Source organism: Prionailurus viverrinus, chromosome B1 (genome assembly GCF_022837055.1).
Source record: "Prionailurus viverrinus isolate Anna chromosome B1, UM_Priviv_1.0, whole genome shotgun sequence".
In the NCBI taxonomy this organism is placed as follows: Eukaryota; Metazoa; Chordata; class Mammalia; order Carnivora; family Felidae; genus Prionailurus; species Prionailurus viverrinus.
Window position 1 is genome coordinate 190,291,946 of NC_062564.1, and position 12,611 is coordinate 190,304,556.

Here is a 12,611-nt window from a genome sequence, read left to right on the forward strand (position 1 = left end):
ACACATTATCTCTATATCTATATTCTATCTATCTATCTATCTATCTATCTATCTATCTATCTAATCTATCAATGTATATGCAGAATAAGATTCCCAACAAATGAGATGACAGATCCTGGACCATATAAAATCATCAGGATGATGAGGCTTCTTGGAGAAATCCACCAACATTCATCTAGCATATGTTCCTGCATTCGTTTTCCTATTTTAAGATTCCATAAACACCCCTATCAAAAGTCAATGAGAAAAATCACATGATATAATGTGCATGCAGCATCCAACACTGTTAGATAGATGTTGGTCTCTTTCCATTCCTCCTCCTACAAATTATTCCAATTCTAACTTTAAAAGAATGTTTCCCATCTCTCTTAACAAATAATTGCCTGAGCAAATACCAGAAGTGTGAAATTATAGTTGTAAGCACAATGCAGAAGAAAGAAAAGTTGAGTCAAGTTCTTCTACCTAGAATAACAGGCAGTAGATCATTCCTTGATGGAGCACTTACATACTTTCTTTTTGTTAGAATTCTATGACGAGACAGGTGCAGGAATAAAGACATAGCACACACAGAAGGAAATCAACTCAACAGCATTGAATGAAATGCCTGACAACTTGCAGTAAAGAAATTCTACTTATAATTTATGGCAAAATCCAGATTAAAAATTATTTGAAAAATATGAAGGGAAGTTATAATTTTCAGTTCACCTTGAATTAAAAACTTGGAATCTATAAAAACAAAAAAATATGTACAGCTTTACTTCCACATTTTATGAATCATACTGATGTTCTTTATACTAATAAAAATAAAAGAGTAATAAAAGAAATGAGTTACTAAGCTAGTACGTTACGCCACGATAATGAATGGTAATGGGGTATTTTGTTGGAGTTGAAGATCAATATGATTTATTACCAGATGCTCTACTGATAAAGCTGATAATGTAATAATCAGAGAAGTGAAATTCACCTAGAGCTTCACATATGTTTTCATCTTTACTTATAAATTTAATTTATTGTAGCTTTATCTGATATACCATCTCCTCAATACAGGCAAACCCAATGGGACATATTATTTAGTGTAACTTTTATGTACTAAAGTCCACAATAATACAAAATCTATACAGCATACAAAATAGAAGAAACACGCTGCTGTAAAAAATAAAATAGCCTACATGAGATAAACCACTTTAAATATCACACATTACTTTTGGTCTGTTATATCTACAACTCACTGGTCTTTTGTCAATCCATGGCGGTGTTTCAGTCCTTCCTATAATCTGGACTTGATCCACTGGCTCCTGTGTGCTCCCACAGGGGAGCATTGTGCTCCCACAGAGATCTTAGCACCTCATACTCTCATTTCTCTCTAACAGCATTGTCTCTGACTTCCTAATGATTGCAGCTTTCTGCATCTTCAAATCAATCCTGGTCTGTCCTTCATAGTGACGATCGTTTTTTTTTTCAAAAAACCCTTTTCGCAGATAAACGAAGCCCCTTCCTCTCTTACCTCTTCGGGCTCTCTGCTGCTTTTACTGAGTTCTCTTGGGTTTCTCTTTTCTTGTTCTCCTTTCTATTGGCCATTTCATGGATTTAACCATCAACTTTTATTTTGTATTATTAATTACTCCAAAATCTTTGCCTCAAGTCCTTGTCTTCCTCCAAGTTACCACAGTCTGTATTATTTTGATACCTCTAAAAGTCCCATCGGTGCTTCAGGATTTCACAAATTTTGTTCACCGTCATCTTTCTTCCCAACTTTTGTCCTGCCCTTTAGCCTCTTACATGCAATAATAAAACCACCACTTCCCCATCCCTCACACTTAATTCTGGCATCATCTTTGGCTCATTTTTCTCCATTAGTCCCTCATCTCACCAAATACCCAATCCCATGAATTCTGCTCCTATATTAACTACCCTACCTGCTTTTACCCCACAGCTACACAGCTCCTGCTTTTATGACATCTCCCCTCCATCAACATGATAGCCACCTAAGGAGGCCTCTTGCCTGGCAATGGGGTCTTTTGCCAACTGCTGGCGCACAGCTGTAAGATTAATTCTTGGAGATTCAGATTAAAACTCCTGTTTTCAAATGCATTCCAAATAAAGACTTAGGTCCTTATACTATCTAGGCCTTCTATGAACTGGCTCCAGTCTACCTTTCCAATGTTATTTTCCTGCATTCTCTCGGGATCCAAATGCCATACTGAGCCCCTGTTTGGTTGCATCTTGCATTTCCATTGTTAGTGCCTACGCTTATGATGTTCTGGTCATTTTGAAAGCCCTGTCCTCATTTTTGCATTTCCATTCAATACCAATTCTTCAAGGCCTATCTCGGATGTTACCTCTTATAATAAGACTTCAACGATCAAAGTATCACTTATTGAATTACTACTATATACTAAGCATATGTATTATTTCACTTCAAATGAACAACAACCCTTACGTTCAGGTGAGGAGACAGGCTTGCAGAGGATAAATAACTTGCCTACAGTCTCACAGATAGTGAATGGTAGGTGGACTTGTGCTTCTAACTAAAGCTTTCTGCCTTTAATTAACCACTGTAACTTGACCCCCACTTTACACCCTCTGCATAAATGCCTTGAACTTCATTTGTTCCCCTCTTACAACGTGTATTAATTTGTACCTCATGTCATAGCTTTCAATTTGTGTCCAATTTGCTAGTCACTTGATGGAAGATCTCTGGAAAATTCGTGCTGCCTTTTATAACAATAAGTGTTTACCTAATAAATGCTGTTGCCTGGATAGATAAATATATTATTTCCCTATTTGAAAACTTACTATGTCTATTATCTAGTTCCTCTTATATTACTTCTCCTGATTAAGATAAAATCCTTCATTAATCTGTGGCTTTAAAATTATACATAGATGTCTTTTCTGAGGCATTATTTTGCATGATGCCTCAACACGCACCTATTACTCTAATTAGGATTGACTGTACAATCTCTAAAACATAATGCTCACCACCACCTCTGTCCTTCATCCCTGACATTTCTCTTTTGTGCAATGTCACCCACCTCTTCCAAAACGATATATTATGCTTTTTTCAAGGTTCAGCTAAAAAATTCTCATAAATGTCTTCCATGAGCAAAGTAGCTTCCATTGACTAAAATTTCGATGACTATAATATTACGTGCATACATTATTTCATGTCTTTGCCAAACCTCCACAGATTCTAGCATCTTCACAGATGATCATGTCTTACACTGCAAAGCTCTAAGAATACTTTTAAGCACATATTAGATATTTTAAATAATGTTAGTGGGTCTTGTGAATTAACGTTATTCACATGTAAAGTAAATTAGAGCAGTTAACTGGCAAAAAATGCATAGTTTTTGAAAATAACTTAATTTTTGTGCCTACTATGTAGACTTGTAAGGACTTAATCTTACTTTACCATTTCAATTCAAAACACTCAAAACTGTTTATTTAAACTTTGGAACTGAACTCCAAAATAATAATATGATGAGCTGAGTGGCTATGAGGTGCTGTCTTAGTTAATGGATATTGAGGTAAAGATTTTCCCTAATGCTTTCTTCTCAAGGTGAGAAAAACAGTTCATTTGACATCTTACATGACCTTGTTTTATCCACATGACTTCTATCTGGCAAGGACAATGCACCCAGCAGCTGCATACAAAATAGATATGAAATTCTTTGCCAAGACAATTTAACTTTTGATAGAGACAGCCATTGGTTCAAATAGGTTAAAATGCTCACTAATTTAAAAATCTTATATATTTTGACTTTATAATTATATCTTTTTTATATTTTATGGTAGACCATACAATAGTCAAAACAGCCACACTGCTTTATAAAAGTGAGCTCTTAAAGAGTCAGAACATCATCTAGTTCTGTCGTTCCTATGATTTATTACCCCAGTTTGGTCCTTCTTTTAGAACCTGGACAGGAGCAGATCTCCAGATCCAAATGGTCAGACTATGTACAACCACTCTTATTTTTTCCTAAATAGCCTACTAACACCTTCCCAGTGAAAAGGGAAAGAACTATTTATTCTGAAAGTGCATTCTTTTTAATTCTACCTATGTTAAAAAAAAAAAGAAAGAAAAATCCTAACCTCTTCAACAAGGTAATTTCTTCAACAGAGTAAGGCTCAGTACAATTCTGCAAGGAATATCTGTCTAAGTTAGTTGATGCATATTTGGCTTCGATAAACCCAGAGTCTCTAAGGAAAGTCATGGTTTGGGTCACTGTGGAGGTGGAGAGATGAGAGGGAATTTCAGGGCACATACATTTCTGTGATGGTCTCTGGCAGATTCGTGGGGATCTCAGTGAGACCTTTCCCACGACAGTCTACGATATTGTTGCTACAGGTACAAGCAGCTGGACAGTGCAAAACACTGCAAGAAGGAGCCATAAATGACTGGTGACCTGAAAAAGAAACAAACAACAATAACAGTTTCCCTCCTGAAATTCATCATTGTGAAATTTACGAGTTCATCTCAAACAACAAAACATGTTATTTAACAGAAACGTATTTCTCTAAATATCTGAGCATAAAATGGGCCTATATTTCTAAGATATATTTTAGGAAGCATGCATTTATAGTTCTGGGTCAACACTCAGATGAAGCAAATGAGATTCTTAAAACTAATTATGAAAATGATAATTTTTCCCACTTGAAATAATTGTTAAGAAAGGCTAAACTCAGACCGGAAACTAGAATTTGATTCAAAATGATTCTGAGTTCCAAAAAAAGCAGCAGTGTCAGACTAACCTATATTTCATTTCTAATAAGCTTCAAGAGAATTTGGTCTTTACTAAATGTATGTAGCATAATGTACTGTACTTTAAAAAAAGAAAGGAGAACAGACATAACTGTTGATTCTAAATAAGTAATTGTGTACCAATAAATGTGGGGGAAATTAGATCTTGCTAAACTTCAAATCTTGGTAGGTTCAAAATCTGCATTTTCTCTGAAGTTATAATAGTTTGTAACAAGCCATTCTGTAATTGTTAAGCTAGGTGGTTCTATTTTTGGCTTCCATAGCCTGCAATTTTAGTATTAAGTAGTTACCTGTGTGTATGTATTTTTACTACTCAGTATTTGGAAACAAAACTGTTTTGAAATGAGATTTCACTGTTGGAATGATGAACGACAGAATGGCGGCCATGCTGTACTGAATGAGAATCTGCACACACTCAGTTTACTGGAGCAGGACAAACCCTCTCTGATCTGCAGGGAGAGGGCCTGAGCGATCAGAATGCTGGGAAGGGGCTGCAGGCCAGTCACTAACCCAAGCCCTCTTAACAAGCTCTCAAACGTTACAAAAATAGTCTCAGTCTAAAAAAGAAACATGAACTTGCCTTCTTCCTCATCTAGAAAACAGGAAGGGAAAAGTGAAGAGAGAAAAAAGTGGTTAGTAACAGTTTGTTAGTCATTTCATTATTTAATTTTCTTAAAAAGCAATCAGACCTAAGGAGAACATTCCATGTCATTATAAGAAAATTTTGTTTGGGTTATAAAAAGTGTGGAGAAGTACACAAAAGGGGCTAAAAGATAACGATAAATGAGAATTCTGTACTCATATGTCTTCAATCCTCTAAGGAACTATTTGTGATGTGTTATATATATTTAAACCTTTTGTGTGACTGTATCTTGAACAGACACTTCTGAAGCAGAACGATATATATATATATATATACACACACACACACACACATACATATATGATAAATTATGCTAATATGGATCAGGTAATATTAACATAATATTTTATAAATAAGTATAAACATAAATATAAATATATATGAATTGGCAACCAGACTGCCTAAGCTTGAGATCCATGGATTCAACTATATGACCTTGGACAAGGCTACTTAGCATCTTTTTCCTCAACAGTTTAATCTCTAATATAGATATAATATTATATCTCACTACAGTTGTTCTAAGGCAGGTGAAATGAGCTAAGTATATGTGAAATACTTAGGCTGGTGATCAAACATATAGAAAGAACTAAGTAAATGTTACTTGATATTTTACATAGGTCACGCCTAATTTTCGTTTTCAGATTTTCATCACTAAAGCTACTCATTTATCTCTTTCCTGTAGAGGTGAACCACTAGTATGCACGGAAAGTGCTTTGTCACTCTGCAACTACAGTTGAGATACTTTCCTGAATTTTCCAGCAAGATGAATCATATTTCCATTTGTTAACATAAAAGTAGATCTAAATTATTACATAACAGCAAAATAAGTAGCAAACAGAATTTAAATCTAGGAATCTCCTATATTTCCCCAGGAGTGAAAATTGAAAAACCTTTCATCATACATTAAGTACGAGTAATCTGTAATGGCCAATCACGCACAAACGTCTTAGAACATATTATCAATATCACTGAAACCGAGGATTTCCATGGAGTGATTAGTGCACAATTGCACATGTTAGTGAGCAAAACACTGAAACTTTTAAAGCATGCGTTCTCCACAGCTCTCTTACATAGAAGCAAAAAATAATATGACAACATAAAGGTTCTTTCTGTCTTACCACTGCAGACAAATTCTCGTTTTTGAACCTCAGCTACATTATGGCCCCTCAGGTGGGATGGACCCATACACTGAGTGTAGAGACCAACCCGGGGCCTTTGTCGCAACCAGTCAGAGAGCCAGGCGAGGTGACAGTCGCAATATAGGTTGTTCGAATGGAGGCGACTACATAAGAAGAAGGGACGTTTAAGGCAAGAAAACAAAATAGTTATTCCAAGAATTAAAAAATGTATTAATAATAATATGTAACTTTATTTCTTAAAATGTAAGTAGATAAAGCTTAGTAAGTCCCAACCTAATTATTTTTCTAAAAATGATGAGAATCCACTTACTCTTCATTTACTGCCAAGTTAAGCAAATATACAGAAGCTTGAACACAACCATAAAAATAGTTTTCTTATGTTCACTCAAAACGGTAAAAAGAAATAGGTATGTCCAAGGCAAATTGCTCTGCAGTCCCCACATACTGGTGGCCAATTGGGGTGGGGTGGGGGCGGGGCCATATAAATAAAAGTTGTGGCTCCCAGTATGAGTTATCAGTTAGTCCTGCTGTTGTTAGTTTCTGTAAAAACTGCTTGCAAAATCTTTTTAGCAGGTCACTTTCGTTTTTTGCTGAACAAGATAGAATAATAATTCAATATAAAACACTTCTTTCATGTCCCTATTCTGATTTCCTTCTTTTTGTTTAATAGCAGAAAAAGGGATTAGCTGCTTTGGGCTCTTGGGACCCTATCCTCAAAGAGCAGGAACTGAAATGAAAAGACATAAATGGCTAGGAGTGAAGGAATTAAGTGAGCCCCCTCTCTATGTTGGCAGGGATCCATACCAGAGCATGGATCCATTCCAAGTGGCAAATAGCACTTTTCCATTAATAAAATATCAGACAAATGTATCCACTAAATTAGGTAAATGACTTCAAATTGGCTTTTATGTTTTCTCAAACTAAAGAAAAGGACATCCAAAAGTATAAATCAAAGCATCATTTCCAGAATCATCTATGACACAGTAATACCATTTTAGTCCTTTTTAGCTGATGTGCTCAATTCTAACCCAATAACAGTAATGGATATTAAAACATGGAACTCAGTCCAGAAAGATAATTGGACCATAAAAGTGGAATTTTTAAGTAGCAATGATAATATACAATAATGAAACACCAAAGCAAGGGAATTTCAAGTTAGATGACTATTTTACATTCTCCTTGAGCCTGTAGATATGGAACAGACTGTCTTGCATCAAAACTTAGCGTGCCACCAAACAAAATGCCACATTGCTACATTTTGGGAAAGCTGGGTGACCTCCGGTTCAGTTTGTTTGGAAGTCAGAGTGGCATCCTTTGGAAACCGCTTAGCACACTCCACCTCGCTGTTCTCTAAATATTTTCATCTAAACCAAGTACGTTATAATAATCCAGTTAAGTGCGTACAAATTTGAAATGAGAGAACATAAAACTTTAAAAACCTGATTAGCAAGACAAACGCTAATGGATTTCTGTAGGAAAGTAAGGCATACTATCAAAAACGTGGATGATGGATATTTCTACAGTCTTGGTGGCTTTATTTTCTCAAGGATTAAGAGCTTGTTCAGTTTGTTTTTAAAAATCAGCTAAAGGTAATGAGGAGCTAATTTCATCAAATATAGTCTGAGTGAACTATATTTGGTATTAATTTGGTCAAATTAGGCTCAACCGAAGAGTACCAAGGAAATAAAGTTTATGTTATATCTGCATACTTTGAGAATTTCTTTATTTTGTTAAGTCATATTCCAAGGAAATGATCATGTTGTGTTGTATCATACACAGAGCTACATTTTAGTGAGAGAGGGAAAAAAAAAAAAGGACTTTAAGATTGGTGTTACCTAATTCATTAAAAAGCTGGCAATTCAAATGATTTTTCATTAAAGAGAAAAAAATAAAAGCTATATGTTTCCAGTTATAGCCTACTGTAAAATGAAAACTATTTTGAAAACCCAATCAAAATTTATGTTCCCTACTTAAAAACACATATTATTCCAGAACTCCGAAGCTTTGGTTATGTTTCCCACCATTTCCCACATGTGGTATATAATGTATTTTTAAGGTCAAGGTGATTCTTAAACCCCATTCAAATGAGATTTATCTCTGAAAATGCTTTAACTAAATATCCCCATGCTGAGCTTTAAAGATTATTTTTTTCTCCAAGAGAAAAAAAAAACAGTTGTAGCAAATACTTTACTAGGAAACATGTTTTTATTCACCTAAAATATTTTAATGTCCATCTCCTGAAAAGGTATTTTTAAATAAAAATGCTGACACAACCTTAATTATAGAAGCACTGGAGGGTTATGGTGTAATTTTACATTACAAAGAATGTTGGGAGAGCCAGTTTAGCTTTATTAGGTCGGCTTGCTGTACAGTAATAAAATCATAAAGATTTACCATTTATCATTTCTGACAGCCAATCAAGGAGTCTTACATTTCTTAATGAAATGTGACCTCCACAATAGCTCAAAGTAAACGTCCCCCCTCCAACTTTCCATAATGCATATCATTTAAAGGAAAGCTTTCATGTTTTCAGAATAATAGTTCATTTATTCAAATACCATATCTAGTACTTTTTAAAAAGTGGTGTTTTCCTGGTCTACCCCATAGTGAACTTGTGGTACTGTTTTTTGTTTACTACAAATGGTACTTAAGGGGAACCCTTAATTGATGACATTGACATACATACATTGCGGCTACTTACAAAGTCCTAAGTTTAGGCATATGGTTGAAACTTGCCACAGAAAGTCTAGTAATGTTGTTATTGTTGAGAGTGCTGTAGAATAAAACAAAAAAAGTCAGGAATTTTAGGTAATTAAAATTTACTGATCATTCTATATAATAATACAGAGAATGCTTCTTGCAACTATGTTTATGCAGGGCAACTATCTGGTAGAGACGGCATAAAGAATGCCCCATGTTATAAACAAGAGGATAAATAAATGCCATACTTTAACACTTTACTATGCATTCAGCTTTATTAAATATTTATTACAGATTTATGTCTTTAGCCATAATATCTTTGACTATTCACATATTGCTTTATGCACCATGGGTATGCATGTGTGTGTATTTATGACACTGGTTAAGGAATAAGATGAGGCAGTCAACAATTAGTAAAATTGGGCAGTTACACTTCCTTAGAGGGGCACTATGTATAATTAGTGTCATGAGTAAATGAACATATTTGAAATTTCCAAATTAAATTTCATAGCAATAGCACAGAATTGGTTTTGTCACATCCCGGAACACAGTCCTGCTAATTATTCTCTATTGTGGACATCAGCCGTTGTTGAAATCTGAGTAGTGAGAACGATATCTACATTTGGTACTTGCATTGGGTAGGGATAAAGTGTCAGGCTGGGGCAGTTTATTAAAAGCTTAATACACTCTAATACTTCTTTACTTAAAATTTTTTATTGTTTATTTTTGAGAGACAGAGAGAGCACGAGTAGGAGAGGGGCAGAGAGAGAGGGAGACACAGAATCTGAAGCAGGCTCCAGGCTCTGAGCTGTCAGCACAGAGACCAACGCAGGGCTCAAACTCACAGACTGTGAGATAACAACCTGACCCAAAGTCAGACGCTTAACCGACTGAGCCACCCAGGCACCCTGTACATTCTAACACTTCTAAGTCTAGGCACATATCCTGTCCCTTGCAAACTTCCATGCGGTACAGATCACGGTTTCTGGATGCTGGAGTCAGGAAGATGGGCGACCAAGGGAGAGACGGTGAAAATAAGCATAACTCTTGCTTGGTTCAAATTGTTACTACTTTTCCCCTAACACAGGCATTGTTGTGTTATTATGGCTTTTCTACTACCACTACAACTACTACCCATTCATTCATCTAATATTTCCTAGATGGCTCTTCATTTTATGGCAACATGGAACAGTATAAAATAAATCAGGCATAAAACCTGTCCTAAAATAGCATATTGTCCAAGTGGGAAGATGGAGTACAAATTATAAAAACTTATAGTTAATAACATGAAGAAGAGATTGTTTTTCTCCCTTTGGGGAAGTCTGGTTATGACAAGAAAGTGAGAAGGAGGCTATCCCAGGGCTGTGCTTGTGCAATGCGAATACGGACAATGATTCTAGTATGGAGAAGACACCATGATGTGGTGAGCAAAGCGGGCAAGTTCCTGAGGGAGTCAGGATGACAGGATCAACGGCCCACAGATGCAATTTGATAATGGAGAAAGGTTTGAATTAGACTATGCAAATTCTCTTGCCAATGGAGGCTGGGCAGGGAAGTAAATGAGAGAAACAGGATGCGTGTTAAGAAATGCAACAGGGACGAGAGATGGAGTGGAGCAGGCAGAGGGCTGGGGCCACTGGAGACCCTGGTAAGCGAGCGATGACACTCTCTGTCATAGCAGCTAGTCCTCAGCTCCGATGGACCACTGCTCCGTGCTAATGGAAGGCTGCCAACCGATCTGATGTTCTCAGGAGACGCTGGAAACAGAAAATTTCAGATCTGTCCTCCTAATTTTTAAATACTGGCAACTAATTCGGACATTTCAAAGAGTCTGTGGGCTACATCTGTTTGGACGAAAGCAGGATACATTTATGAGGCCACTTTGGCCAGCTGGAGGCTGCAGTTGTGAATGGTATGATTTGGGGTGTTCAGGGGTTCAGGGATTCACTTGAACTTCTCAGTAAAGTGGGGCACAGAGGCTACCGATCTAGAAGACACACTTTCTTTTCTTACCCAGTTTTGCAATGTATTGAATGATATAAAAACTAATGCAACTGATTGAAGTAAGTTGCACAGGCGAAAAAAAAAATCCCACTTTATGAAGGACCTATAAAGCACTGAATTGGTTGGTTCACGTTATCTAAAAGCCTGTAGCATTTTTCTGTACTCAAGTGAAATGAGATTTTTTTTTCAAACGCCATTAAAATATATCCTGATGTTTGAACTAAAAGGTTTCACTTCTCAAAGGGATTTACTTTCAAATGACCCCTTTTCCCACCCTCAAAATTTATGCTGACTTTATATGGCTAAAATCTTCAGAGTACATAACATACTGAAATGTGACTTTAGGGATAACATTTTTTAAAGTAATTCATCACATGCAGTAGGCATGCATTAATTTTGAACTCTAATTTCTTATGATTCCACACCAAAGAGTGTCTTCATTGAATGCTGAAGCTGGTGGCTATCAGTCTGAAGTCTTTTCTCAAAATGTCACTTTGCAAAATGCAGCTGAAGAAATAGATTATCTTAGTGGTTTTATTCAGTATTGATGTGGCAAAGTGATATTGACATTGATACCTGATAGTGGAACGATATGTGGAACCAATGAAATTAAATTATTTTAAAATTAATAATAAATATTTGCTAATTACATCTGATGTCATGTATGTTATGGTCGTGACTAATTCCTATTCTGAAACAATGCAAATGTATCTATTGTACTTCTTTATTTGTGAACACTTTCTTCTAAACGAAACTATATTTCTATGTTCAACCTCAAGATTTTCTTTTTGCAGCAAGAATATATTCTTGTACAAAAGTACATTTTGATGTACAAATACGAAATTTGAGTTTTGGTAATCATATAGTTACTCTCAGACTTAGATCTTGATTTATTCTTTCTTATTCCCTTAGTGCTCAGCATAGGATTTGGCGGAGTCTGATATTTAATGGATATGAATCACTATGTCTCGATTCAATTAAATGATGCCTATTTTATGGAAAAGAAATAAAACAAACAATACAAAACTAGATGTTGTCCAAAGAAACAGAAAACATTGATCTAGATTTAGTTTCCAATGTTATTTTTGAGATGGTTTCTTCATATTAAAAACAGAGACATTTCTGAATCATACCAATCAGAATTCCACAATTTGCCAGGTTGCCATGAACATACAAGTGATAGACCGACTCCCCTTGCTTTCGTTTACCTGGACTTTTCCTTCTCAAACTTTATTCACTCTCTTTACCCTAATTTATATCTTAATTTAACAAATTTTTGTCAATGGTCCAGTATGATTACTTCCATCCCCTTGTTTTGCCTCAGTATAATCATACATTGAGAAATGGCTCATGGAATTAAAAG

At 35.7% G+C, this 12,611-nt stretch overlaps 1 protein-coding gene across 5 annotated transcripts in view; it reads right to left on the reverse strand.

Annotated features, from left to right (window-relative positions):
• The window catches only part of SLIT2 (slit guidance ligand 2), a 375,759-nt gene that overhangs the window by 125,287 nt on the left and 237,861 nt on the right, over positions 1-12,611 (reverse strand). For 3 of the 5 annotated variants that reach the window (XM_047857138.1, XM_047857139.1, XM_047857136.1), the window contains exons 7-10: positions 9,246-9,317; positions 6,524-6,687; positions 5,343-5,354; positions 4,268-4,406 (exon numbers count right to left, since the gene is read on the reverse strand). In XM_047857138.1, coding sequence (XP_047713094.1) covers positions 4,268-4,406; positions 5,343-5,354; positions 6,524-6,687; positions 9,246-9,317 — 387 coding nt within the window. The remainder of the gene's footprint in view (positions 1-4,267; positions 4,407-5,342; positions 5,355-6,523; positions 6,688-9,245; positions 9,318-12,611) is intronic. The other 2 variants (XM_047857140.1, XM_047857137.1) reach the window with 1 other exon arrangement.